We start from the raw sequence: 27163 nt of genomic DNA on the forward strand, positions 1-27163 counted from the left end.
GTTGAATAAATCGCTCGGCGGTTCCAGTTCGCTTTAAGTGCGTTAATGGACGAACTGATGTCAAGATATGGTTCACTCCATCCACCGTATTGATAGGTAGAGTAATAAAATAGAACAGAAACTAAAAAAAAACATCAACAAGGTTTTCTAAGCTAATAACATCCCAGGATAACATCTTGGATTCATCTTCAAGACCTCAATATGACCAGGGTTTCGCGGTTAAGGAATTGGTATTGCATTGTGGGAGGTTTTGTGCCGATAAAGTCCAGGTGCCAAAACGATAAATGCTGGCCTAATGTGACAAAGCAGAATGTCACCAAGGTAATCTTCTCTGGACAAAATTAGAAAAAATATTCAACACACGATTTGAATTTTGCAGCATGCGCGCAGAGAAATTATCAAAACTCTTTATACAAATACCTGTGTAGTAGTATGCCAATTAAAAATCTACAGTAGAACCTCTCTATTAAGGACACCCTCAGGACTGACAAATGCTGTCCTTGATAGGGAGGTGTCCAGATAAAAGAGGTCAAACTGTGTAGAAACGACCCATTTGGAACTAAAGCCGCTATCACTAATAGAGAGGGTGTCCTGTTAAGAGAGGTGTCTGCTATCGAAGGATCCACTGTACATGAATTTCGCGCAAAATTAACATGGGTGACATTTCGCATCACCATGCAAGGACAATATTAACTCCTTTGGCTATCGCAGCAAAACCATCGGTGGGTGGGAAAAAATCAGTCCCTTAAAAAACCTGTTCCATTCATGATCATTCTCACAATTGGTTTTAACAGACCGGTAAAATATAAGATAAAACGGAAAACACGAGATTCCATTTCTTGAAAAATGGCACTGCGGCAAAAAAAGTCTGAAATGGTTGGAAACAACCTTGCCAATATTTTTCGTCTCAAATGGCTTGTTAATGCTCAGTCCTATTCTGGCAATTTCTTTGCACTTTAAAACTTCAGATGAAATACAACAGCGTTCAAATGTTGATTTTTCAGTGCAAAAACACCAAAAATCAGAGTGCCATTTTCTCTTGAAACAGACTATAGTCAACAAAATTTGGTTAAAAAAGAATTAATAGTCACTTCATTTCAGTATTTGTACGAGTTCTGACATATCATATTTTTGACAATCATAGTCATCTGGGTTCGTCCCACACACAGTAAGAAACCATCAAGGTGATGGACAACTCGTTTTTTTACGAAAAAAAGTCCACAACTTCTTGGCAATCCTCATGCAGTTCCACCCAATGATCCATTATGCATATTTTCGAGGTTGAATCACCCACATCACTGGCATCCATATTTTCGAGGTTGAACATCCACATCACTGGCATCCATATTTTCGAGGCTGAACCACCTCTCTTTAGTTAGCTATTTCATGACACTAAGTACCTAGATTACCCATAATTCAATACTACAAACATTCAAACGTTATGAAGAATACCCAAAAATGAAACATGATTTCCATTGCTGATTTTTAAAACACCTGAATCGGCCATTTTGGATTTCATACGCACAGTCACGTCTTCTCGACAAGAATTATTATAAAAGAACACTATCTATAGAATTGATAAAACAGTCCGACTTTTTAGTCTAAATCACATGGATGAGAGATTAGGGAAATACAACTTCAAACTCGAGTTGAAAAGCTGATCACTTTTCAAATTCTCCTCACCGCCTTAGACAGACAGATGAAGGCAGTGTAAGGAGAATTTAGAACTAGATCAGATAGACAGGCAAATATAGTGAATTTTACAAAACGACCCATTTGCTATTTATCATTTCCATGGTAACCCTTGATCAGTCATGTCAACACAACTAACGAACTTTGAATGGACACTCCGGGCCCAGATTGAAATGAATCCAATACGCCGGGTTATTTATAAAGACGGCACTGCGACCATGAGTACATTAGTTAAATTATGTCTAATGCACCCCGAATGCTATGTTACACGACCAGCATTGGCGGTGGAGCCCGTTTGATATCCAGAGCTCTCTAATGATGATGATGAACTTCGTCGATGGTGGTGGTTGATCAACGACGATGTGGTGAACAACTTATACCAGCCGATGACGATATTGGATAGGTCAAGGTCGTCGAGCATGATTTGAGCAACGCCCATGAACACTTTACGATCCATTCGGCCGTAGTCGCCCCACACGGTCACCTAAAAATGTAAACAAACATAGCATTAACATTTCATAATGTGCGGGCCTACTTCTGCTTTTGACGCTGCTTTGACCCGCCTCGTTAGCCAGGTGCCCTCCTTGTTGGCTTTGATGCCATCCATGTTGACCGGGGTGCCCTCCTCGCTCACAGTGACACAGGCGCAGCAATAATGATCGCAGGTTGCAGTGATAGAAATCGCCAGTTTGCGGGGCGCTTCACCTTACCTGGAGAACTTTCGAATGATATGCTTCCAGGAAGATGAGTTGCTGCTGATAGAGAGGGTCAAGAGTTCGGCGTGCGATCGTTGTCTTCTGTTTTTCTATGCAGTTTTTGCCTTCCATAAGGTAAACCTTGACGTAAGGTGCTAGAATGAGAAAGAGAGACCAGTCAGGCTTGGTGATCAAAGGAGTAGAATTTGAAGCATGCGTGGTCCCTGCCCTGGTGGTGTCTGTCGGCTCCGTCAAACCAGCTTTTGACGTAACGACATTATGTCAAGGCAGACGTTACGACATTCCATCAAGACAGACGTTATGAAATTCCGCCAAGGCGCAAAGATTCTCTGTACATTTTTAGGTACGGAATTTCTATCACGGTGGATTTAACCCTTTCTGCTGGAGACATAGGCAGGACATTTTCACAGATGAATAAATGATCCATAAACTATATGATTGGCAAAAAAAATCCCTAGGTCTTCATAAATAAGTGGCCTTGTTATATCTACTTTTGACTTTAATTAACTCCCAAAATATTGATCTGCCATTTGCCAAATCACTGCAACATGTAGCTCACACTTGCTCTGATCCCCAGGCTCTTGGAGCAGACGAGGTTTTCAATAATCTTCTGGACGCCAATATCAACGACCGCAAAATTTGATGTCGTCACAGAAGGTTTTGGCGATACAAAACGAGGAATAATGGATCCAAGTCCAAGGGTGGTGGGCACATGACATCAACTGGGGCCATTTACCGTACACAGACAAAAGTAAAAGACACAAACACAGACAGAGAAAAACGAGCAATTCTTTCTTGGTGTTTTAATCGAAATTATTTCCTTTCGTCAAATTTTCTTCGTTGATTTAAAAGGGGGTGACGACAACAATATACCACCATGACAATGTCAGTGCATGGGCTTAGACTGTTCTATATCATGTTTACCTCCAAACGTGGTCTTATATCGGTGAAACTAGAGTAAACAAGAAATCAACACCCTCGCAGGTTGGATTGGGTAGCTTCGAACTTTCCCGTATTACTACTTCCAGCAGTTACAACCACTATTCCACGAGGTTCCATTAAATATCATATCCAGCCACCAAAAGGGGATAAAGCGAGGTCACCAGGAAAGAATTGACAAGACCATTGAGCTGAGTTATCATCGAAATCATATCTAAGGCAGTTTTAAAGGGGTGCGCTGTTTGTAATGACTGGTGGTCCAGGAAAATAGAAATGCAGTTATACACAATTCCGTAGTGCTGTTAGTATGCATACAAATTTGCTGAAACTTGGTATTTATAGTACTTGTATTTCTTTAAAGGGGTACGCCGTTCGTTATTTCTTGTGGTCCAGTTAAATAGAAATCCACTAATACACAATGCCGTAGTACAGTCATTGTGAATACAAATTTGTTTAAACTTGGTATTCATAGTATTTGTATATCAGTCTACACAATGGCAATGTTGAAATTTATATTTTGTACGCAATTGGACATTTTAAAATTCAATTACAAATTCAAAATTTTTAACGAACGGCGTAGTCCTTTAATTTCAATCAAGTAATTGACTCAGCAAAATGGCCGACACAACACAAAGAGGAAGAAACCGTTACCAACCTTGGGTCGACACGCACCTGGCAAGACCTTACCTGGCATGACTTTTGCACCCGGCTTGGCCATCAAGCCTCGTGCCCTGATGACCTCCACCTCCAGGTGACCTTTACGATCAAATAACCCTAACTGTATTTCCCCAAGGCACGGTGATCCTAGAACCTGACGTCCGACTAACTGCGCCGGACCCAAACCCTCCACGAAATCGCCAAATTGTCCTTCCGGTCCCAAACGTAAATTAGATGGAAGCCAAGGCCTGTTAAATGAAAAGATCAGTAGTTTGATACCCGCACCCAAAATGAACTGTGAGATTTGGACAGAAAACCAAGAAATAGCAAACAGATTGCAGAAGTGATAGAAATGATTCTCCATTTGATGAGGTTCAGTAAAAATTTAAAGCACTCAAAATCTTCTTCAATTCCATTCCAGTATATCCACGAAAATTTAAGCGCTAAAAATTATTCTTTATTCAGTGTTTACAGCGTAAACATGAGCGCTAAAAATTCTTCTTCAGTCCCGTGTTTACAGTGACAACTTATACGCTTGAAATTAATCTTCATTTCAGCAATGACAGCGAAAACTAGAAATTATTCTTCATTTTTCATTTACAGTAAAATTTTTCTTTTTTCATGTTTTGAAATAGTTTCCCTGTAAACCAGACATAACGTAACCTAAATGTTGCATTCATTTTGATATCCCTCACCCTGTATAAAGATTGCAAACATGCCTTCATGCTCATAAGAAGTTTAAAGCGGATTTCATAGGAGAAATACATAGGCCTTCCGGTGCCTCAGACGGTATCAAAACATTTGATGCATCATCAAGTGATATACAAGTTTCTGAATGGAACCCTAATGCGAACACTATTGTCCACATGTTCATCAGGCTGAATCATACTGATCTGCACTGGACTTCTACACAGGAAATGAGAAAGTACATTTTCACCGCCCTAGAAAATGCAAGGAGTACGCTATTGCACTGGTCATGCGAAATCTCCTTTGATACGTGCTAACACCATGTCGCACAGCATATAGCCGCTAAAAGATGAAGAGACCCGTCAACCAATTCAGAGCATCCCATCATTATCCAAACACCTTTTTTACCAAACATAGTTTTTAAGGGTGTTGTGACTTATCTTTCATTTATCATTTATTATTTAGATACCACAACTGTTATCATAGTTGGCACAGAAGCAATATCCTTTGACAAATGTGTTTCTTCGTATTTCCCTTGAGCATTTCAGCATTTTTCATCCAAAAAGACCCCCAAAAGCACCCTTTTACAGGCCAGGCACTAAATGTCCATAGTATTTCAAGAGACCCCCAAAAGCACCCTTTTACAGGCCAGGCACTAAATGTCCATAGTATTTCAAGAGACCCCCAAAAGCACCCTTTTACAGGCCAGGCACTAAATGTCCATAATACTTCATCCATATCTCCCTAACCGGCAGAGAACCGGCCTTAGTTTCATTGCTTAAGAAGAGATGGCGATAGTGTCCTCCAGAATAGGTGCGGTGCGTACCAGTGGGCAGTTAGCGGCCGGTTAGAGATACATAGACGTAAATCAGTGGTCGGATATTGGCCAGTTAGGATCTAAAGGCTTGGGAACCTCACTATCATTGTAGCGTTTGTGTACGTACGTGTTGGTCGAGTCTCCACTCAGGCTGCCCATACTGCCATCAGTCGACTCCTTGCTCGCCTGGCGTGTCATCCGGTTCCTCATCTCAGCGGCGGCCCCAACTTCTTCACTTCTTTGGAATGACGTACGTTTATTTTTACCACCTGAAATATATTCATATGTTTATTTGTACCACCTTAAAATAAATTCATTTGTTTATTTGTACCACCTTAGAATATGTTCATTTTAACCACCTGAAAATGTGGTTATTTTACCGTCTGAAAATATATTCATAGGTTTATTTTTACCCCCTGAAAATATATTCATAGGTTTATTTTCACCCCCTGAAAATATATTCATAGGTTTATTTTCACCACCTGAAAATATATTCATATGTTTATTTTTACCTCTTGAAAATATATTCATATGTTTATTTTTACCCCTGAAAATTATATTCATATGTTTATTTTTACCCCCTGAAAATACATTCATTCATAACACTACTTTATAAAGGCTTGATTGAGAGGCCTCGTCTGATCATTGTATATATCATTTCAATATTGAGTAGAATGGGAGTGCCCAGTCCTAAGATAAGACTCAAAGTTCAAATTGGCCACAATCGGCTGCCATTGGTTTAATTGCCACCACTCATCATGTTGCCATGGCTCCATTGCAGGTCGCAGCAACTAAAATTGCCTGTTTACACCATGCTAAACCCTTACCCGTTTGTCCCAACTGCGACGTACTACTGGATCTCCGCGACAGTCCCACGAGCGCTGCCACTTTGTATCCTATACTTGGACGTCGTTTGCGGCCCTCGGTAACATTACTTGTGACGGCGGAGTCTGACACGCTCCCGTCGTTCTTGTCATACTGGCCGACATCCGTGTTGCTGAGGCTGCGATTGAAAGGCCGTGGGTTTGGTGTGTTGGTTGGAGCGGCAGGACCCGCGCCTCCACCACGCATTTCCATTTTAGAGGTGAATTCACTGGAAAAATAGAACTGAATGTGAGTTCACGTGTTTTATTGATTACGACCCTCAGATATAATCAGAGAGCAGTCTTTTACATCCTGAGGCAATCAGGGGTTAATGTTCGCTTCTTTGGCCCTGCACACAAATCCCCAAGACATTTTCCCTATCAGCTGAATGACAGACATACATCACCTTTAAGTCATTTATAATATCTGTGGACGACCCAGTATTTGAAGAGCTAGCCAGAAAAAGTACTTTTCAGATGCTGAGGACACACCATTTCTTTAGTGTCGCAACAGCTCAGCATGTGTCGAAAAATAGGTAAAAACTCAAAATTCGCCCAAATAAACTTAAACAGCCTTTACAAGCTCTCCCAGTATGATTCTAAACAGAATTCTCAGCACACAACGAAAAAGAATGCAGTTAAACTAGGCGCACACAGCAGCAAAAATGTCTATCAGATTGATCAGGCCGCAGAGGTTTTTTGAATAATTTACACTTATTATTGAAAAGTATTTATTGGTTTTGTTTTATAGCACTGTGTTATCTGAGACTCAGATGACATTGTGCCACTGACGCCACCAAAACAAACAGTCGTGTTATTTTAACCCCTTAGCATTCCAGCATTATATAAATTTTTCCATCTGTTCCTTCAGAGTATTGGTAAAAATTTGCAACTTCAACAATGAAATTTGTAGGTATCATCGTCAGTAAACAGAGAACTCAATGACTGAGCTGAATTTCAGCTCCAAAATAGACTCCAGTAAAACGATGTTTCGATTCAGCACTTCCACGTCATATGTCACCTAAATCGTGCGGGTGTCCACGGGCATTTGATGAAAAAAGCTGCCGGGCGTCCACGGGCGTTTGGAGGGCTAAAGGGTAAATGATATTAGTACTTCCAAAATGTCTGCAACATGATCCGACAGATATTTCCCGCTGTGTGCTTCAAGATTTAGACAGATGTTAGTTCGACAAGATTATTTCCCACTGTGTGCTTCAAGCGTTAGACAGATGTTAGTTCGACAAGTTGAAACAACACGAGACCTGGATCATGTTCAAATTGGATGAGGCAAATGGAGAGCCAAACCATCACTTCTTTCTTAGGAAACAATACAGCACAATTTGGGGAGGGGGGTCAGAAACCATGAAACACACTGCTCATCAGAGACCACGCCTTTGCTTTAGTTTTGGAATGCACGCACAGGACAGACAAACGATCAGAAATGTGGTTTCGCGTCCATTTGTCTGTCGTGTGCCGGAGTGTAATACTTTTTTTGGGGATTTAAAACATGCAATGATATATATTTGTTGGGAACAATATGCGTGTATGCGTGTGTATGCTTGCTTACTTTTAGTTTGTTTTTGAAAATTCTAACTTCCACAGAGAGATGGGACATAACTTTTTTCAGAAGGACAAAAAATTGAAATCCTCCAAAAATCAGAAATGTCACAACCAGGAATGAGTGAGTGTACAGACAGACAGAGAGACAGACAGACAGACTCTCAGATGTACAGATATCCAAATGTTGGTTAGTATCATCAACGTATCAAGACTACATGAAATAAAGTAAAGAAAGTCATAGGCCGTGGGCCAAATCCTAACTAAGCTTTGAATTTGTGACAACATTTCGGGGCAGAGTAAAAATGCTGTAATCGTAAGTAAGGTGATCACTTCACATGAAATAAGCGTTCCTGCAAAAAGAGTAGCTCCTAAACCAAATACATTAACGTCAGTAACCAGAAAATTATGTAAACTGAGCATAACTGAAACAAAGTTTTGCGCAATTTGTATCCTAGGTGGCAGCACTGAATAGAGCAAATTCTAGCCACCTGTGAGCCAGTCAGTGAACCAAAATAACTGGTGCCTATATTGGATATTCACCTGATTGTAGTCAGTATAGCCGCTAAACATGCAACTATTGTGGGAACTTTATAATTTGACTTTATTATGTGATGTGATCACGTGACTCATCATTATAAAACGTTTTTACTCAGCCCAAGAGATGATGTCGTGACAGACAGCTTGTTGGATTCGGCGCATGGCCTATCATTGGTGGCTTGTACCTGAAACGTAGGTCGGTCAAAGAGGACCTGCGGTGAGGGAAGAAAACAGGAAGAAATGAGGAGGAAATGAGAAAGTGAGACATTGTGAGAAATTAGACTTTGAAAACAGATGACAGGGATACCAACGAGCTGAGCAAAAAGTCTGAAAAATGCTGTAAAAATGTTGTCCTTTGATCGGCTCTCCCTTGTACAAAAATGCCTCTAAAATGCATATTTTTGGTTTAATTTTGAGATTTCATAGGAAATTCATAGAGAAAGAAGTCTGAAATCTGCCTGAAATTAGAAATTTTGACATCCCTGGGATGAGATCTATCTGTTGAAGTAAAAGCATAGGCATTGACAGACCATGCCGTAGCCTGACAAGAAGTAAGCTTTTGAAAAAGGCTGGCTGACCCATTTTACCCTATGATTTCTTTTGGGAAATCGGGAAATACCCAGAGAAGGAGAAGTTACCTAGGCCGGATTTACTATGTCACAATTCGAGGTTCATGTGCGGATTTACATAGGATTTGCTATGGCACATGTCGATGTTCATGTGAGGATTTACATAGGATCCACTATGTCACATGTCGAGGTTCATGTGAGGATTTACATATGATCCACTATGTCACATGTCGAGGTTCATGTGCAGATTTACATATGATCCACTATGTCACATGTCGAGGTTCATGTGCAGATTTACATAGGATCCACTATGTCACATGTCGAGGTTCATGTGCAGATTTACATAGGATCCACTATGTCACATTTCGAGGTTCAGGTGCAGATTTACATATGATCCACTATGTCACATTTCGAGGTTCAGGTGCAGATTTACATACGATTCACTATGTCACATGGCAAGATTCATGTGTGGATTTACATATGATTCACTATGTCGCATGTCGAGGTTCATGTGCAGATCAACGTAGGATTCACTATGTTGCATGTTCATGTTTGGATTTACATATGTTTCACTATGTCACATGTTGAGATTCATGTGCAGATTTACATAAGATTCACTATGTCACATGTCCAGTATATAGTGACAGGATGCAAACAGTCATAAGGATGCTTAGGAAAGACACATAAAAACAATCGCCTAGTTATGACTGTTAAAAAAGTGATAAAAATGTGAAAATGCTTGGAGAAAATAAATGCGATGAATTTCAAGTGAAGCACGGAGGCATTTGAAATTGAGTTACTTAGAAATTGAGTGAAGTGAGTGATTACTCAATTACTCATTTTTCATATGCTGGGTAGGTAAGACGAGTTGTTCTTTTAGAGAAATGAAATTGTATTGTTTGTTTGTAATCAGGCATTTATGATAATCTTACAGGCAGTTCTTACTTACATTAACCCTTTTGCTGCAGGTGATGTACATGGTCCCATGTCATGCGGGTGACGTGCATAGTATGTCATGTCCTTCTAAAATATTTGTTCACCAGCACTTGGCCTCAACCTCGTAGATACACCAAACGCACTCGGGAATAATTAGTTTCATCTTTAAAGTATAGATGGCGACACTTTCGAATAGTTTCGACTGTTCAGTTAAAAATTTGCTCCACTGTTTATTGGTGTCGAATGTCATTACATGGCGGCGCTGGCTGAAAAATGGCTGCCGCAGCAAAAGGGTTAATCCCAAAATCATGCACTTACTCTGTTTTAGTGACAACGCATTCCCCGTCGTCATAACATCAAACACCAAATTGCAAACATCGAAAACTCATCACAAAAATTCTAAAGTGAAATCAAATATCATTTGGAAGAATGAGAAAAAATCGGTACTCCGCTGACCATCAATTAAAAGGTTTGTCGACAAATGCACATATGTGGTGTTTACATGGTGGCTTTTATGAGCCAAAGGCTGGGTTTACATAGACGGGTTACATAGAGTTTACGTTGTCACTTGTAATATGTCACTTTAAAAACGGAAGTCACATCTAAAAAGTAAGCAGCATAAGATTCAAGATGTCACTTGTCACACTCTTGTCATCAGTGTTGCCAGTCTGGTAGAATAAAGGTAGAAGGCAAAAGAAACAACATCGAGAGGTTAATGAACATTTCACTTTCTTTCCTATCAAACACCTGGGCAGCACTTTAATCCTTTGAAGCCTGATCTGGACTTAAGTCGCCAAAGAAAAACATCTCCGTTTGCCCGATCTTGTCTAAAGTCGCCAAAATTAACATGGCACCCCTTCACTTAAAGGGGAACTACAGGCAGGAGCAAAGGGGCTAATTTGGCCATCTTCAGGTGACTGATATACACAGTAAGGGCCCTGGGTCATGTCAGATTCAGCACTAAATATATCCCTCGTACAATCGTGAATCATTTTGACTTACTGTGAGATGTGAGAGACCCCTATTGTTGATTTTGTGTAACTTTATCTTGCCTGCCTAGCTGCTGCCTATATTGTCCCTTTAAAACACTAATGACAGCTTTGTGAGACTGAGATACTATTGGTTATGTAGTGCGGTAGCTGAGTATGATTTTGATGTAAGGTTTTATGGTTGTATTTCTGCGGAAACTTGGGCTCCAAAGGGTTAAACAATCAAAGAAGACAAAGGAAAATGCATAAAACGAATTGCGAAAAAAATCTGGAGATCAGCAGCCAAAAAAGGAAGGTTCCCAGTTTTCAAGGGATGGTTGGCATCTCCTTCTCATTTTCAAACCTAGATAATAAACGAAAATGCCCATGACAAATAGTGACAGCTGACAAGTGAAAACATGAATCCTATGTAAATCCATCCTTGAAGGTCTATTGTACAGATCATGCAAAAGGGCGTAAGAACACATGTAGATTATCGTAAGATGCCTCAATCAAAACAGCGGCTTTGATATAAAATTGATAAGACTATACAGACCAAACCACAATTGTCATCCCGTAAATCGCGTCACTGGCCGCGCGTCAGTGGTGCATCATTGAAGACGCCAGCGTGGCACTGGTACATCATTGGCACGCAACTCGCGTGTATGTTGCCTGTCACTGACGCGAAGCAGGACGGATGCCAATTGTGACTTAGACTGTAAAAGCGTAAAAATTGCCTACCTATGATAATTAGGACGCCTACTGTCATGGTTCATATAGTCTGACGAGAATCTAAAAATTAATTTTAATGGCCTGATGTAGTTGGTGCGTTTCGTAGCAAACGAAATGAAAAATTGAAAAATTTGCAAGAAAGTTTTGGATATTGACATGGTTTGACATAAATAGATGGGTTCAAATTGGGATGAAAGCTATCAACTGCATAACAAGCAAATATAAGTGTGGGTAATTGTTACTTGGCGTTTGTTGGGAAACATTTGAAGAGTTAGGTTCATGACAAAACGAAGTTGGGCTATTTTTAGTCAATAAAACTGACAGGTGTGTGATTTCCAATGAAAATCCCCGAGAAATGTTTCGGCTCCCATTCATCCGATGATTTTTTTTCTCAGAAATACATCACCAATAATTGTCTTGCCCAATGGTAGAAATTTCAGCGAAATCCGCAGACCCCCCAACTTATCAGTTTTTTCCGGATCCTCTCATGGATTGACCCCTAATTCGCGTCTTTTTCGATAATCATACTGTGCAGTGCTCTTTTACAGCAAAACCTGTTCGTCATGTCTGTGCAAAATACCTGTAACTCGCACCGCAAACGACCAGCTAAGACATGCTGTGCCAATGTGACACTTCCTGTCTTCCAAAACTTGTAACCTCAACAGGCTGAGAGCTACAACTGGTGTGTTGGGGAGAGAATAAACCATTTTCAATCGGAAGTAAGTGTCTGCAAACACGTGATTTTTGTTGCTGCAATCAGCGATCATGATCACACACCACAAAAATCTCTCTTCTGCTGTGGTCATCGCATCTGTGCTTGCAACAAGACTCAGTGATTGCTGCAATTAACACCAAACGTACAACCAATATCAAGCAGCGATAATCACTTTTACCTGCAGATGAGCGATATTTTTGTCACAGGCTATGAGAAAAATCGCTTGTTTCCGGTTGCTTTTGGTCCCCCACCACCAACATGCTATAGCCCACAAGGCAAGCCATGGTCCAAGAAACGAATCAACAGGACCAGGGATCCTTACCTTAGTTTTCTTCGAGGCTTCTCTGACTGAGTCGACCGGACGCTGATTGTACTTATTTTGGAGACCTCGGACATGTCACTGGTTTCAGATGCGTCACTCTGCAGGGCGTCATCAGATGCATCAGGGCTAAACTCTGTCGAAAATAACAACATATGCGTTTAAGATAAACACAGATTCCTTATCAACATGCAGAAATATATTTTAATGATATACTTTATGATAATATTGCCTCCTAAAAGGATAGTTTAAATAGAAAATGCAATACTGCAATGGATAAGTAACAAGGTATTATTATAAGAACTCAATATATTAAAAAGCCCAAACCTAGAGCTTAATCAACTGCCACGCACGAGAATCCGCAGTGTTTTACCTGTCGCTGAAAATGAGGGAGTTCAGTGAGTCAATGACCCCAACCTCAGCAACAACAGACACACCACCAACGCGAAACAATGGACACAATGATAATCTCCAGTTGCCTGTGAAAAGGACATTTTCAAAATGACCGATATACATTAGTCGCAAACCGTCTATTATCCCCTTACCTTTTGCTCGCCGGCGATGTCTGCCATCGTAATCACGGATGCGTTCACGTCCTCGATCCATCCCCATGTGACGATCACGTCGAAACTCCCGCTCGAACCCACGGTCAAAGCCGCGGTCCACACGATCCTGGCTATGGTAGCGGAGATCACCCTCTCGATCGAGGCTATGATGATTCCGTCTCTTGCCATCGCCGTAGCGGTCAAACCGGTCGTTCGGACCGGAGCCACTGTGATCGCTCAATCGATCGCGTTCGTCGTTCCTGTCCCAGGATCGCGCGCGGGGATACATCGCCTCGCTATCGCTAGAGGGCGTACCGACTTGTTTATATGCATTCATCTTCATTTTAAGCTTCATCTGTCTAGCTCTCTCCTCTAGATCTTGCGTAACTGAAATCGACACTCGAAACATCAGCCTCACATTGTTCAAACAGTGCTTGAACCCTTGAGGAAGTTTGTGCATGAATTTCGTTTGACACAACTGGAAAAAATGCGACTGCATTCCACTCTCTGCGTGCAGGCAAACGAGAGTGGCTACGTACCGATTAAATGTGGGAGAATGGGTTAATTCCTTTCAGAATTATAGTTGTGCTGCCCGGATACAGATGGCAGCACAAACTGGTCCCCCTTTTTCCTCTAATTCCTTTACTATTATATAATCCTATATATGACTATTTAAGTAAATGTTTGCTGTAGCCCAGCGCCATTCCATTATGATTCTTGTTGTAAATACACATAGAGGAAGGACACCCTCAGGACTGACAAGTGCTGTCCTTAATAGAGAGGTGTCCTGATTAGAGAGGTCAAATTGAGTGGAAACAACAAATTTGGGTCCTTAATAGAGGGGTGTCCGCTAAGGAAGGGTTCTACTGTATTATACCAACTTATATATTCTTTCAGATTCTTGCAGTTATTCACATTGATCAGTGAGGCCATGGGCCGAAGGCATTGGCCACATGAAGGCAAACGCTGTTCTTTAAATATTTGAATAAAACATATCAACGAAACTATAAGTACCAAGTTTCAGCAAATTTGTTTGCATAACTGTACTATATGGCATTGTGTATAACTGCATTTCTATTTTACTGGACCACCAGTACTAATGAATGGCGTACCCCTTTAAGGTATCCAATGGCTGTGTGTTTAAAATTATTTATTGTTTGTAGTAACAACAAATAATCAAGCTGTGGTAATTTATTCAGTTCCAGTCAAGGGTAGAGAGCAAAACACCTTAGCATTTTCGAGTTGTGTTAAAATGAAATTTATGCAACAAATCAGTTTTATAAAGCTTTCTCACTGGCATTACAAATAAAACCTGTGAAAAAAGTTTTATAAAACGGAACAGGTCAAAATAATGCAATGACCTGCAAGACTTTTATCTGATTGGCACGTCTTCTTGACAATTAAATCAGGTCATTTCATTTTTTTGCCTGTATCCAAGTTCAGGTTTACATAGAATTTACATATGTTTACATAGAGTCACATGTCATGGGTCACGCTTCACGAGACACGGTTTAACCAGGGATTTTTCAGGGTGACATATGGATGATTCTTCAGCCTGAACCCTTGAAATAACTTGTTCATTCTTCATTCCATGCATGTCCGTATTCCGTAAACCGTAAAATATGAAAGTGCACCCTCTATGTAAACCCGACCTTAGCTATTGTACCAGGTTGCACTGTTTGAACAATCGCAGACAGCGATATGTGTTTCATAAAATATTTGATGCTTTTGATTTCAAATATTGTGTGCACAAAACATTATACGGTTCATTTTAAATCTGAACTAATTGTTATATTATTCGAAATCAAAAGTGTCACATATATCATGAAACACCTAGTATAATACGTCCGCCTGAAAAGGAAAGGGGTTAACAGTTTATGTCTAAAGCAGCGCACAAACTAGCGATTTTAGTTGCTGGGACATATGAAAGAGCCATGAAGACGTGATGCGGTGGTTAAAATGCAGCCACCGATTGGTTATATTGTTATCATTTGTCATTGGTCACGGCTTTGTCACTGGTCGCAGCAATTAAAAATCCTAGGTCGCGTAAAGATGTATAAATGCATGTCATGAGTGGATATTCGTGTGTAACCTTTGTGTATTCTAATCAGCATAAAAGATACATATAAGTATCCAATTTCAGTTTATATATATATATTAATATGTTCATCCTCATCAACCCCAACCCAACCCAAACCGACCCTTGACCTTTGATCTTAATATTTATGTTGATTACTTGGCTCACATAGTGGTTATTCTAATCAGCATAAAATGATACATGTAAGTATCCAAATTTAGTTCACATATATATTAATATGTTCATCCCCCATTACCCCCAACCCACCCCAAACCGACCCCCAACCAGTGATCTTAATATTTATATTGATAACTTGGTTAACATAGTTGTTGTCTGATGATAGTGTACATATGTTGTTGTTTACTGTTGTATAAATGCTTTGTACATGACACACTCCCGTGCCTCATGAACCCTCCCATTCCAAATTTCTCCAAGGATAATTTTCTCCCGAGATATTTTCGTGAATCCCAAAAATCAGGAGGTGACAAGGTGACTACATGTTTACAGTATTAAGAACTCAAAACCTAAAAGCACTCATGAACATATCAACAATGCACAAATGAATTCTTTCTAAGCAAGATACGACGTCATTTGTATTATCAACGCTCTGACTGAATCATATGGATTCAACTTTGAAAAAATATAGGGAACCACTGGCCTGCAAACACTCTATAGACTGGAGGCAATAGAAAAAGGATACAGGGTGTGACCTAATCAAGGAAACCCTTATACGACTAACATCTTTTCATTCAAGTCCAGGGATGCAAAATATTGCAAAAAATTAGAAACGTTTTATTTTCGTGAAAATCAGATCACTTCTCTTTCTCTGTCATTCCACATTGAGTTAGTCTCCATCTACCAATTAACATTTTCTGTTAATTAACACTTAATTACCAATTAACATTTTTTGTTAATTAACACTTAATTACCAATTAACATTTTCTCTTTCATAACACCTAATCACCAATTAACACTGCCTGTTAATTCACACCTAATTGCCAAGCAACATTTATGTTAATAAACAATTAACAAAATCCGTTAATTACACATTTCTGTTAATTTATGCCTAATTACCGAGTAACATTTATGTTAATTACCAATTAACACATTCCATTGATTACCTTTAATTACCAAATCAACATTTTCTAATTCGATTTTAACTGAGAGACATTGCCTAACACAATTAAAACCACCAGAGAATTAGAATTACAAATTAATTAGCACAAATTAACTGATTATAATTTAATATGCTCTTTGACATGTCATCATTACTGAAAAAAACTGCTAATTAAAGCGTTTTACAACATATCTATGTTTTTTTTGAAATTGATAAACTTTAATCAATTGTTTGTTTTAAAAGTTTTAATTCCATAGAAAAGCTGCATTTCAAAGGAAAGCTTTGAAAGCTGGAACGCGTGCCTGATTCTCGACAAGTTGGGAAACTGATTCACCAGGGTGCGATTAGACAGTTGTGGTGTATGTTAAGGCAAAAGCAGGCCATTGCTGGTTGTGCAAAATTCACTATAAGCACGGTGCACACAATTTAGTATGTATTTGAAAAAATTTTATCAAACCGATATTTCCCAGTATTTTCGAAATTCTTCCAGCATTCATAAATTCATGAATTGGATCCAACTTGTTACTCTCGACCAACTAAAGAGACTTCGGGAAAATGTTTATGTTAAAACGTTATTTTGTAACATTCCTGCCTGAAAGGCAAACAATGTACAAATAACCTCTATCATATTAGGAGCCCCTCCCCACCAGTGATCAATTCATGTATCGCTGTATCTTGTTCAGGAATTAATCACTAAAGAGCAACTTCCATAACAACAGTGACAACTGATGAAATTTACCAACAATACACACCACATACCACAAGCTTCCTATGTGACGATAACGACGACATTTCAAATTCAAATACAAATTCAAATAAACTTGTATGACTACTGACGCATGAGCTTTTAAAAGCAAGTTAGTTGACAATGAAAATATAGATGGTGCTGGTCGCGAAGAAAATTCAAGAAAGAGATATGAGAAATCACTGTGCGGACAATGTACATGACGCATTTAGTGCTCTGTTATTAACCCTCTAACAACTTCTTGGAATATATACTTTTTAAAATCTGTTTAAATCACACCAAGAATCAATAAAGACTGGTCTTTATCAGTTCTTGATTAGATTGATATGTTGCTTAATTTCTTCCAAGAAAAAACTTCCATGAATCCAAAAAAAATTGTGAATAATTTTTTCTATTCGAAAAACGGGAACAAATCAGTATGTAGAAAAATTGTGAAAAATATCCTTTTTTTCAGAATTTCTTGTGAATCCTCAAACTAAAACAGAAAATCTTGTACAAAACTTGGAAATATTTTGTAAATGACTATAAAAATGTAGGTTTGGGTAATCTCCCTCCCCAATTTTTTTCGCAAAAGAAAACCACCCAAATCATATTCACCATATATATACCGAAGCATTTTCAAATAAAAAGTTGTTAAAGGGTAGATTGCATAAAGTTGTGTTGAATGAAAATGATTAGCAGAAAATTGACAATAAGCCTGCACAGGTTTACCAGACAGACACAGCACTTCGACAAAATAAAACGTTAGTTAGATTTGATTATAAAATGAGTAGACAAAACAGTTTAGTTAATGAGCTGACAGGGGCCAGAATATCATAATGGTTAATGTATGTAGCCAAATTATTACATGGGTTCATTGCTGGGTAAATCGGCCAATATAAACTAACTTCAGTTGATAAATTCACTGAACCCCACTGGTTGGACCAATATAGGTCAACTTAATCAGTTCTAGGTGAAAACATGATATGTCAACTTCAGTTCTAAGTGGAACAATGCAGGTCAACTTCAGTTCTAAGTGGAACAATGCAGGTCAACTTCAGTTCTAAGTGGAACAATGTAGGTCAACTTCAGTTCTAAGTGGAACAATGTAGGTCAACTTCAGTTCTAAGTGGAACAATGCAGGTCAACTTCAGTTCTAAGTGGAACAATGTAGGTCAACTTCAGTTCTAAGTGGAACAATGCAGGTCAACTTCAGTTCTAAGTGGAACAATGTAGGTCAACTTCAGTTCTAAGTGGAACAATGTAGGTCAACTTCAGTTCTAAGTGGAACAATGTAGGTCAACTTCAGTTCTAAGTGGAACAATGTAGGTCAACCTCTGTTCTTAGTGGAACAGTGTAGGTCAACTTCAGTTCTTACTGGAACAATGAAGGTCAACTTCAGTTCTGAGTGGAACAATGTATGTCAACTTCAGTTCTAAGTGGAACAATGTAGGTCAACTTTAGTTCTTAGTGGAACAATATAGGTCAACTTCAGTTTTTATTGGAACAATGAAGGTCAACTTCAGTTCTTAGTGGACCAATGTAGGTCAACTTCAGTTCTAACATATCTAACTGATTGGTCAAAATAAAGGTCAAATAAATTTTAATTGGACTATAATGTAGGTTAATGTCACTTCTAATTGGATCAATACATGTCTATCTGATTGGAACAATACAGGTCAATTTAAGTTTTTACTGAGTGATCTAATCAACAAAAGTTTTAGATTTTATCCAGTTAAATGAATTTAAGTGGTTTGAAAGTTGGCCAATCATAAGTAAGCCTTTTAATTTGAATTCTGATACTGGAGCTAACAATGTACTGATGGCTTATAATAGAGCAAAGTAAGAAAGGTTGGGTCAACCTGCCCATCACCTTGGCAGGTTTAGTACACCTTTAATGTAGGAATATGACGTGACACTGCATCGTGTCTGAGAAAGACATATGGTTTGAACTTGAGTACTAGTTTCTTCTTTAGACTTTGTTCATGAAAAGATGTTGTCATATGAGAGTCGTGCATGGAAGATTCAGATATTAAAGGTCCAGTTGCTGTGTTAGTGTGACTCAATAAGCTGGCCATACAGTAAAACCTCTCTTTTAAGGACAATGCAGGACTGACAATTGCTGTCCTTGATAGAGAGGTGTCCTGATTAGAGAGGTCAAATTGATTAGAAACAACCAATTTGGGACCAAAACTAGTCTCCTTATTAGAGAGGGTGTCCATAATAGAGAGGGTGTCCTTATTAGACATGATAGAGAGGTGTTCACTAAGGGAGGTTCCAGTGTAGTATAGCTACAAGGTCAGTATTGAGCGAATAAGGACAGGTTAGAAATGGTCGCACAGCATCCTTGGCCAGTTTTTCGGGTCACATAACACAGGGACAGTTGACCTTTAAGAGCCACTGCTCACACCTCAGATATGTCCAAGCTTAAAGGGAGACCACAGGCACAGGTAGGTCAGATTACACACAGTTTCAGATAGGTGTCTCATCTATCTCACAATACATTGGCACTGTGCATGATTGCATAAAAAATAGTTTTATCACTTAGTTCAACAAAACCAAGTTCCCTACCAGTGCATTATTGGTCACCAGTTTGACTCCCTAGCTTTTGCCTATAGTCCCCCTTTAAAATCATTGGCAGCCATTTTTACATGGCACAAAAGGGTAATCAGTGATGGAAATCACTCACCAGAACAACTACTGACCAGTACTGTATAGTGCCATTTTGCGAGAGTTATATTTTTTTGCAGTTGTCGAAATCAATCTCAATTTGCCAAAAATGTTGCAAAAAAAACTGGTCAAAAAAATTTTGTTGGAAAAACCAAAAGAGATCTAGCAATATGCACCAAAAAAATCATGAAAATTTCAAATTTTTTCAAAGTTTTCACGAATTGCAAAGTTAAAGATGAGCTAAAACTCGGCAGTTGACGGCACCCAGTGATATCAATCACTAAACTTGACCTCATTTGTGTGAAGTATAAAACGGTTCTGCAATCATTTGACTCGGACATAACTAGACCAACAGTATAAGGTGCACCAAAGGGTTAGAGAGAGAGTCTCGTCTATAACACACCACAGGGGATCAACTTTTGTACTTCATGACTAAAACTTTACATCTTTTCATAAAATTTTTCAGTTTCAAAGCCGTAAAAAAATTGCGGTTGTTCATTTTGTTATCAGTATGAGTACAAAAATTGAGCGCAATGGAACAGCAAGTGAGGTAGGTGTGGTCTGTGGTGCTACATAAGGGTGTGGGGGGTGTGGGGGGGGGGTAGGTTCAGGGAATGAGGATCTCAAGCAAGTGCACACAATGAGACATGCAGTATCTGAGGCTGGTCTGTTGTTGCAACCGACCACCAGCAGCCTCCCTTATATATCTACCCAATTTACTGAGCTTTTAATCTAATGTAGTCATTATGGTGTCATTATTGAAATATAAACACCATAAAAATAGTATAATTAAAAATTTATGATATTATGACGTTACAATTTACGTAGTTTTCTCATTAAAAAAACTACCCCCTTTTGATCATGCAGTGTCAAAGCATTTCCACTTGCGTACACCCCTTTCCTATTGCGTACACCCCTTTTGATCATGTAGTGTCAAAGTGTTTCCTATTGCGTACACCCCTTTTGATCATGTAGTGTCAAAGTGTTTCCTATTGTGTACACCCCTTTTGATCATGCAGTGTCAAAGTGTTTCCTATTGTGTACACCCCTTTTGATCATGTAGTGTCAAAGTGTTTCCTATTGTGTACACCCCTTTTGATCATGTAGTGTCAAAGTGTTTCCTATTGTGTACACCCCTTTTGATCATGTAGTGTCAAAGTGTTTCCTATTGTGTACACCCCTTTTGATCATGTAGTGTCAAAGTGTTTCCTATTGTGTACACCCCTTTTGATCATGTAGTGTCAAAGTGTTTCCTATTGTGTACACCCCTTTTGATCATGTAGTGTCAAAGTGTTTCCTATTGTGTACACCCCTTTTGATCATGTAGTGTCAAAGTGTTTCCTATTGCGTACACCCCTTTTGATCATGCAGTGTCAAAGTGTTTCCTATTGCGTACACCCCTTTTGATCATGTAGTGTCAAAGTGTTTCCTATTGTGTACACCCCTTTTGATCATGCAGTGTCAAAGTGTTTCCTATTGCGTACACCCCTTTTGATAATGTAGTGTCAAAGTGTTTCCACTTGCGTACACCCCTTTTGATCATGCAGTGTCAAAGCATTTCCTATTGCATATATGGCAGTGCTTTCTTTTCTCAACTTATGTTTATAAAGGCTCACACCGTTCTTTAAAAATTTGAAATTTTTCATTGAATTTGAAAGTTTCAATTTGCGTCAATACACACTGATTATAAATTTCAACATTCTTGTTGTGTAGACCGATATTCGAATACTTTTTACCAAGTTTTAGCAAAGGATAACTGCAGGATAACTGCTCAACATCATTTTGTATAATTGCATTTCTATTTTCCTGACGACAATTGAATACAAACGGCGTACCCCTTTTAAAGGTGTTTTAAACATTTGGTTTCGGACACTTCAGCCACTTCATAGGCCTAATGCGGTCTAGTTAACTTTTTAGCGCGCTATTTTAACCTTTTTCACCTCAGATCACATTTTGATGGCAAACATGTGGCCATGGACAGAAAAATATTGATGCAACTTTAGTTTGACAGCTCTGTGCTTTCTGACAACAATACCAAACAAATGATGTAGGTATGAGCGGTATAGACCCTTTGCAATGACGTCACGATGTCGGCCATGTTGGGGGCCAGATATAACGTGATGACGTCGGCTTTCTTCTTTCAGGACTTCGCGTCAGGACTTGCGCAAAGCGTCACAACATAGCGTCGCGCTCGTGACTGCACTGTTCGCGGCCATCTTGGGGGGCATTGTGACGCATATTGCAAAGCGTCTATTGCACTGACACATAACCATTTTTATAATGAGATTTTACATGTAGTGCTAAACCCAACGTGTTTCAGTTGCTCAAAGCACTTCACATTATCACCCCTAGCTACTGGCCAGGGAATTCATGATTCAAGCTCTACTCTCTGGGAGTACTACAGGTCCGAGCTGCAGCTATACAGCTCTTAGGACTAACATTCATAGTTTGCCATCTCTGCCAGCTAGATTCCCATTTACTCCTGGGTGGAGAGAAGCAAGTAGGATTAAGTGCCTTGCTCAATGACACAGAGACAAAACAGCCGTGATCCTTCTGATAACTGAACCAATGACCTCCTGATTATGAGCTTGGTGCTCTTATCACTCTGCCACTGATCCCCCTATATCATAATTTTTGGGCAATCCTTAGTCATAAGCGCACCGTCCAATACATCAGTACCTCTTCATCATCATTACACACTTTGTTGGAATTTCGCACTTGAAGGCAGGCATTACTTGACAGTATGATGCATAAACATTGCTATCAGCCTTGATGGTTGCAAAACAAGCACATTGACCATGCATAATGAATGCATGCTGAATTTTCATGCCCTCGGGTTAAAGTTCAAAGTTCAAGAGGACAGACAGTCCAGATTGATAGTGAGAAAGAGAAAACTTCAAGGCAGTATAAAACAATGCAATGTTTCTCCCAAAAGTCACACTCACACCTTATTATGTGGATTAGGACATAGGCCACTCACACCTTATTATGTGGATTAGGACATAGGCCACTCACACCTTATTATGTGGATTAGGACATAGGTTACTCACATCTTATTATGTGGATTAGAACATAGGTTACACACATCTTATTATGTGGATTAGAACATAGGTTACTCACATCTATTTATGTGGATTAGAACATAGGTTACTCACATCTTTTTATGTGGATTAGCACATAGGTTACGCACATCTTTTTATGTGGATTAGCACATAGGTTACGCACATCTTTTAATGTGGATTAGCACATAGGTTATGCACATCTTTTTATGTGGATTAGCACATAGGTTACGCACATCTTATTATGTGGATTAGGACATAGGTTACGCACATCTTTTTATGTGGATTAGAACATAGGTTATGCACATCTTTTTATGTGGATTGGATTAGCACATAGGTTATGCACATCTTTTTATGTGAATTAGCACATAGGTTATGCACATCTTTTTATGTGGATTAGAACATAGGTTACGCACATCTTTTTATGTGGATTAGCACATAGGTTATGCACATCTTTTTATGTGGATTAGAACATAGGTTACGCACATCTTTTTATGTGGATTAGCACATAGGTTATGCACATCTTTTTATGTGGATTAGCACATAGGTTATGCACATCTTTTTATGTGGATTAGCACATAGGTTACGCACATCTTTTTATGTGGATTAGCACATAGGTTACACACATCTTTTTATGTGGATTAGCACATAGGTTACGCACATCTTTTTATGTGGATTAGCACATAGGTTATGCACATCTTTTTATGTGGATTAGAACATAGGTTACGCACATCTTTTTATGTGAATTAGCACATAGGTTACGCACATCTTTTTATGTGGATTAGGACATATATTAGGCTTATCACCTCTTTCTATGTGAATTAGGACATAGGATACTCACATCTTTTATTGTGGATTAGGACTTATGTTACTCAACATTTTTTATTGTGGATTAGGACATATATAAGCCTTATCGCCTCTTTCTATGTGGATTAGGACATAGGCTACTAACATCTTTTTATGTGGATTAGGACATAGGTTAGGCTACTCACATATCAACTCATGACAAACGGTATCTCAAATAAACACGACCACATTTCCACCAACAAACCACTTCTTTACAACACAGTCGAAGATAAAAATTTGAAGGGTCATATTATTGACAGGCAAATTCCCTTTTTGCTATTTTGTTCCAATGGGGTGTCCTTCTTAATTACATAATACACTGCCCTACTTTGTGTTTGACATTAGGACAGGACTTCAACCAACCATCAGTTAGGCCTACATCAACTAGAGAAAAGCCAGTAGAAGGGCTCAAAGTATGAAATCCATTGAGAAGCATAAGCCACATGCAAAAAGCCAAAGTCATTTTATTCATGCAAGTTATTGTAACTAAGTCTTCATTGTGATGAGAACAATGCTTCTATCATGGAGAGTGCGTCTGGACTGAATACAGTTGCCCAAGGCTTTATAAAGTTGGCTTGCCAGGCTTTATAAAGTTGACCAACCAGACTTTATAAAGTTGTCCAGTTAGGCTTTATAAAGTTGACCAACCAGACTTTATAAAGTTGTCCAGCTAGGCTTTATCAAGTTGACCAACCAGACTTTATAAAGTTGTCCAGCTAGGCTTTATCAAGTTGACCAACCAGACTTTATAAAGTTGACCAACCAGACTTTATCAAGTTGACCAACCAGACTTTATAAAGTTGTCCAGCTAGGCTTTATAAAGTTGTCTAGCTAGGCTTTATAATGTTGACCAACCAGACTTTATAAAGTTGTCCAGCTAGGCTTTATAAAATTGACCAACCAGGCTTTATAAAGTTGTCTAGCTAGGCTTTATAAAGTTGACCAACCAGGCTTTATAAAGTTGTCTAGCCAGGCTTAATAAAGTTAACTTGCCAGACTTTATAAAGTTGTCAGACCAGACTTTATTAAGTCGACTTGCCAGGCTTTATATAGTTGACTTGCCAGGCTTTATATAGTTGACTTGCCAGGCCTTATATAGTTGACTTGCCAGGCCTCATAAAGTTGTCTGTCCAGCCCTTATAAAGTTGACAGGATCTGTTGAACATTTTCCGGCAAGTAGCAACAGGGCAGCTGAATTCACATTGACGCATAACAGCCAATTAACCAGTAAACTAGGCCTGGGATGAATACTTCACCACCACCGTGCAAGGAGCCATGTAAGGGGAAGGAGCCATGAAACGGGGCGGGGGAGGGGGGTATGAAATGATCATACAACAGAGAATGTTAAACTCCGTACTAGTAAAATGACTTTGAGAAATAACATCTGTTTCATGAAGATTTTGTGGCACCTAATCACTTGCATGGATTTCTGCCTGACAAATGAAAATCTCGCCTTCTCTGATTTAGCGCAGCAGCCACAAAAGCATTTTTTATAGTATTCATTTGTCGAATTTGAACAAACTAAACAACTTTAAAATCAATCATTACTTATTTTGGACTACGCTGAATGATTATTTCTCGAAATCCGATTTACTACACCACTCTCCAATCTGCTGCAGCACCACCACTGGCAAACTAAGAAACTAATCAGTTCTGGTTCCATCTGTGAAGTGCAACTCATCGGTTTCTACTACTACCAATGGTGGCAGCACGTGCGTCAAATTGGTGAAGAGGCAATACAGAGTGTCCATCACCAAAGAGTATGCAATTAGCTAAGCTATTGCCAAGGTAGCAACGTCCCTACGCTAATGATACTCTTAGGGTGGTGGGAAGTGTCATTTGGGGATCGAGGATCTGAAGGTGTTCGATTTATTGATAGTCTTGTCACAGTGATAATTTGTACTTGTCACCATGTGAAGTGTTGAGCTAACACTCGTGTTAATCAAACACTTGAAGTGTAAATCTCACACAAGACGTGTTAATCTCACACTTTAAAGTGTAAATGAAACACATCTGTTAATTCAACACTTGAAGTGTTAATCTCACACTTGAAGTGTTAATCTCACACTTGAAGTGTTCATTTCACACTAGTAATATTTTATTCAACACTCAGAGGTGTCATTCTAAAACCTAAAGTGTAACTGCACATATTTTCAGAAGTGTCACATGTCAATTCCATCTAACACTTGGTACAATTAGATTGAACATTGAGGAGTGTTGTAAATTCAAACTTATCAAAAAAAACCTAATAATCACACTCGTTCTAATTTGGTTAATTACACTGACAGTTAGTAACATACTATTATCACTGTAACAACATCTAAAAAGTTGAGTTGAACACTTTAAGAATCATTTTATTACCCAAAGTGTCAATCTAACACTTAAAGTGTCAATTAAACACTTGAGTGTCATTCAAACACTTGAAGTATCAAACACTTGGGTGTCAATTAATCACTTAAAGTGTGAATTAAGCACTTGAAGTGTTATTTAACATTTGAAGTGCTATTTAACACTTGAAGTGCTATTTAACACTTGAAGCGTCTCTCTTAATCTAACACTTTAAGTGCCATTCTAACACTTTCAGTGGCACTCTAACAATCGAAGTGTCATTCTAGCACTTTAAGTGTCATTCTAACACTTGAAGTGTCAATTGAACACTAGAAGTGTCATTCTAACACTTTAAGTGTCAATCTCACACTTAATCTGATACTGGCTCTACATATTGGGCTTGGCTGAAGGCTGGACAGTTATAAGCAGACGACATAGAGAAAGAGAAGATTAACATACGAAGGAAAAACACGAGAGTCGGCAGGCCCGAGGCTACCCTACCTAAATATAAATATCCCGTCATACCTCGATCGCGGCTTGCCTGTTGTACTTGAACGGGAATTTGTGGGAGCTGGCGCTTCTTGGGCGAAGGGGTGCTTGTCGGTGTGACATTTCCCGATGACGGCTGTTGGCGTATTGGTGATCCAGGCACGTTTGATCTGAAGAACAGAAGCTTCGTGAAGTGTAAAATGAAAAATTTTCACTGAGGTATTTCTGGAATAATATACACATAGATATTTGCAAAAAATTATATTTACAAAAATTTGATTTGCTTCAAAATTTTATTGGTTTTAGTATGCAGACATACTATGCAGAGTCAAGATGCATACCCAATTTCTGTCATTTAGAGCAATGTTTTTGTTATGGGAAATGCGTTAGGAATTTTTACAGGCATGTTTTTGTAATGGGAAATGCATTAGACATCTTTAGAGAATTGCTTTTGTAATGGGAAATGCATTAGACATCTTTAGAGAATTGCTTTTGTAATGGGAAATGCATTAGACATCTTTAGAGAATTGCTTTTGTAATGGGAAATGCATTAGACATCTTTAGAGAATTGCTTTTGTAATGGGAAATGCATTAGACATCT

General features: G+C 39.0%; 1 protein-coding gene across 11 annotated transcripts in view; it reads right to left on the minus strand.

Annotated features, from left to right (window-relative positions):
- Positions 1–1232: 1232 nt before the first annotated feature.
- The window catches only part of LOC135503080 (regulating synaptic membrane exocytosis protein 2-like), a 111979-nt gene continuing 86048 nt past the window's right edge, over positions 1233–27163 (minus strand). For 9 of the 11 annotated variants that reach the window (XM_064796401.1, XM_064796403.1, XM_064796402.1 and 6 more), the window contains 8 exons: positions 26575–26732; positions 13253–13639; positions 12711–12843; positions 6336–6601; positions 5636–5777; positions 4020–4252; positions 2403–2542; positions 1233–2176 (listed from right to left, as the gene is read on the minus strand). In XM_064796401.1, coding sequence (XP_064652471.1) covers positions 1952–2176; positions 2403–2542; positions 4020–4252; positions 5636–5777; positions 6336–6601; positions 12711–12843; positions 13253–13639; positions 26575–26732 — 1684 coding nt within the window. In that variant the 3' untranslated portion in view covers positions 1233–1951. The remainder of the gene's footprint in view (positions 2177–2402; positions 2543–4019; positions 4253–5635; positions 5778–6335; positions 6602–12710; positions 12844–13252; positions 13640–26574; positions 26733–27163) is intronic. The other 2 variants (XM_064796396.1, XM_064796395.1) reach the window with 2 other exon arrangements.

Source organism: Lineus longissimus, chromosome 19 (assembly GCF_910592395.1).
Source record: "Lineus longissimus chromosome 19, tnLinLong1.2, whole genome shotgun sequence".
Lineage (NCBI taxonomy): Eukaryota > Metazoa > Nemertea > Pilidiophora > Heteronemertea > Lineidae > Lineus > Lineus longissimus.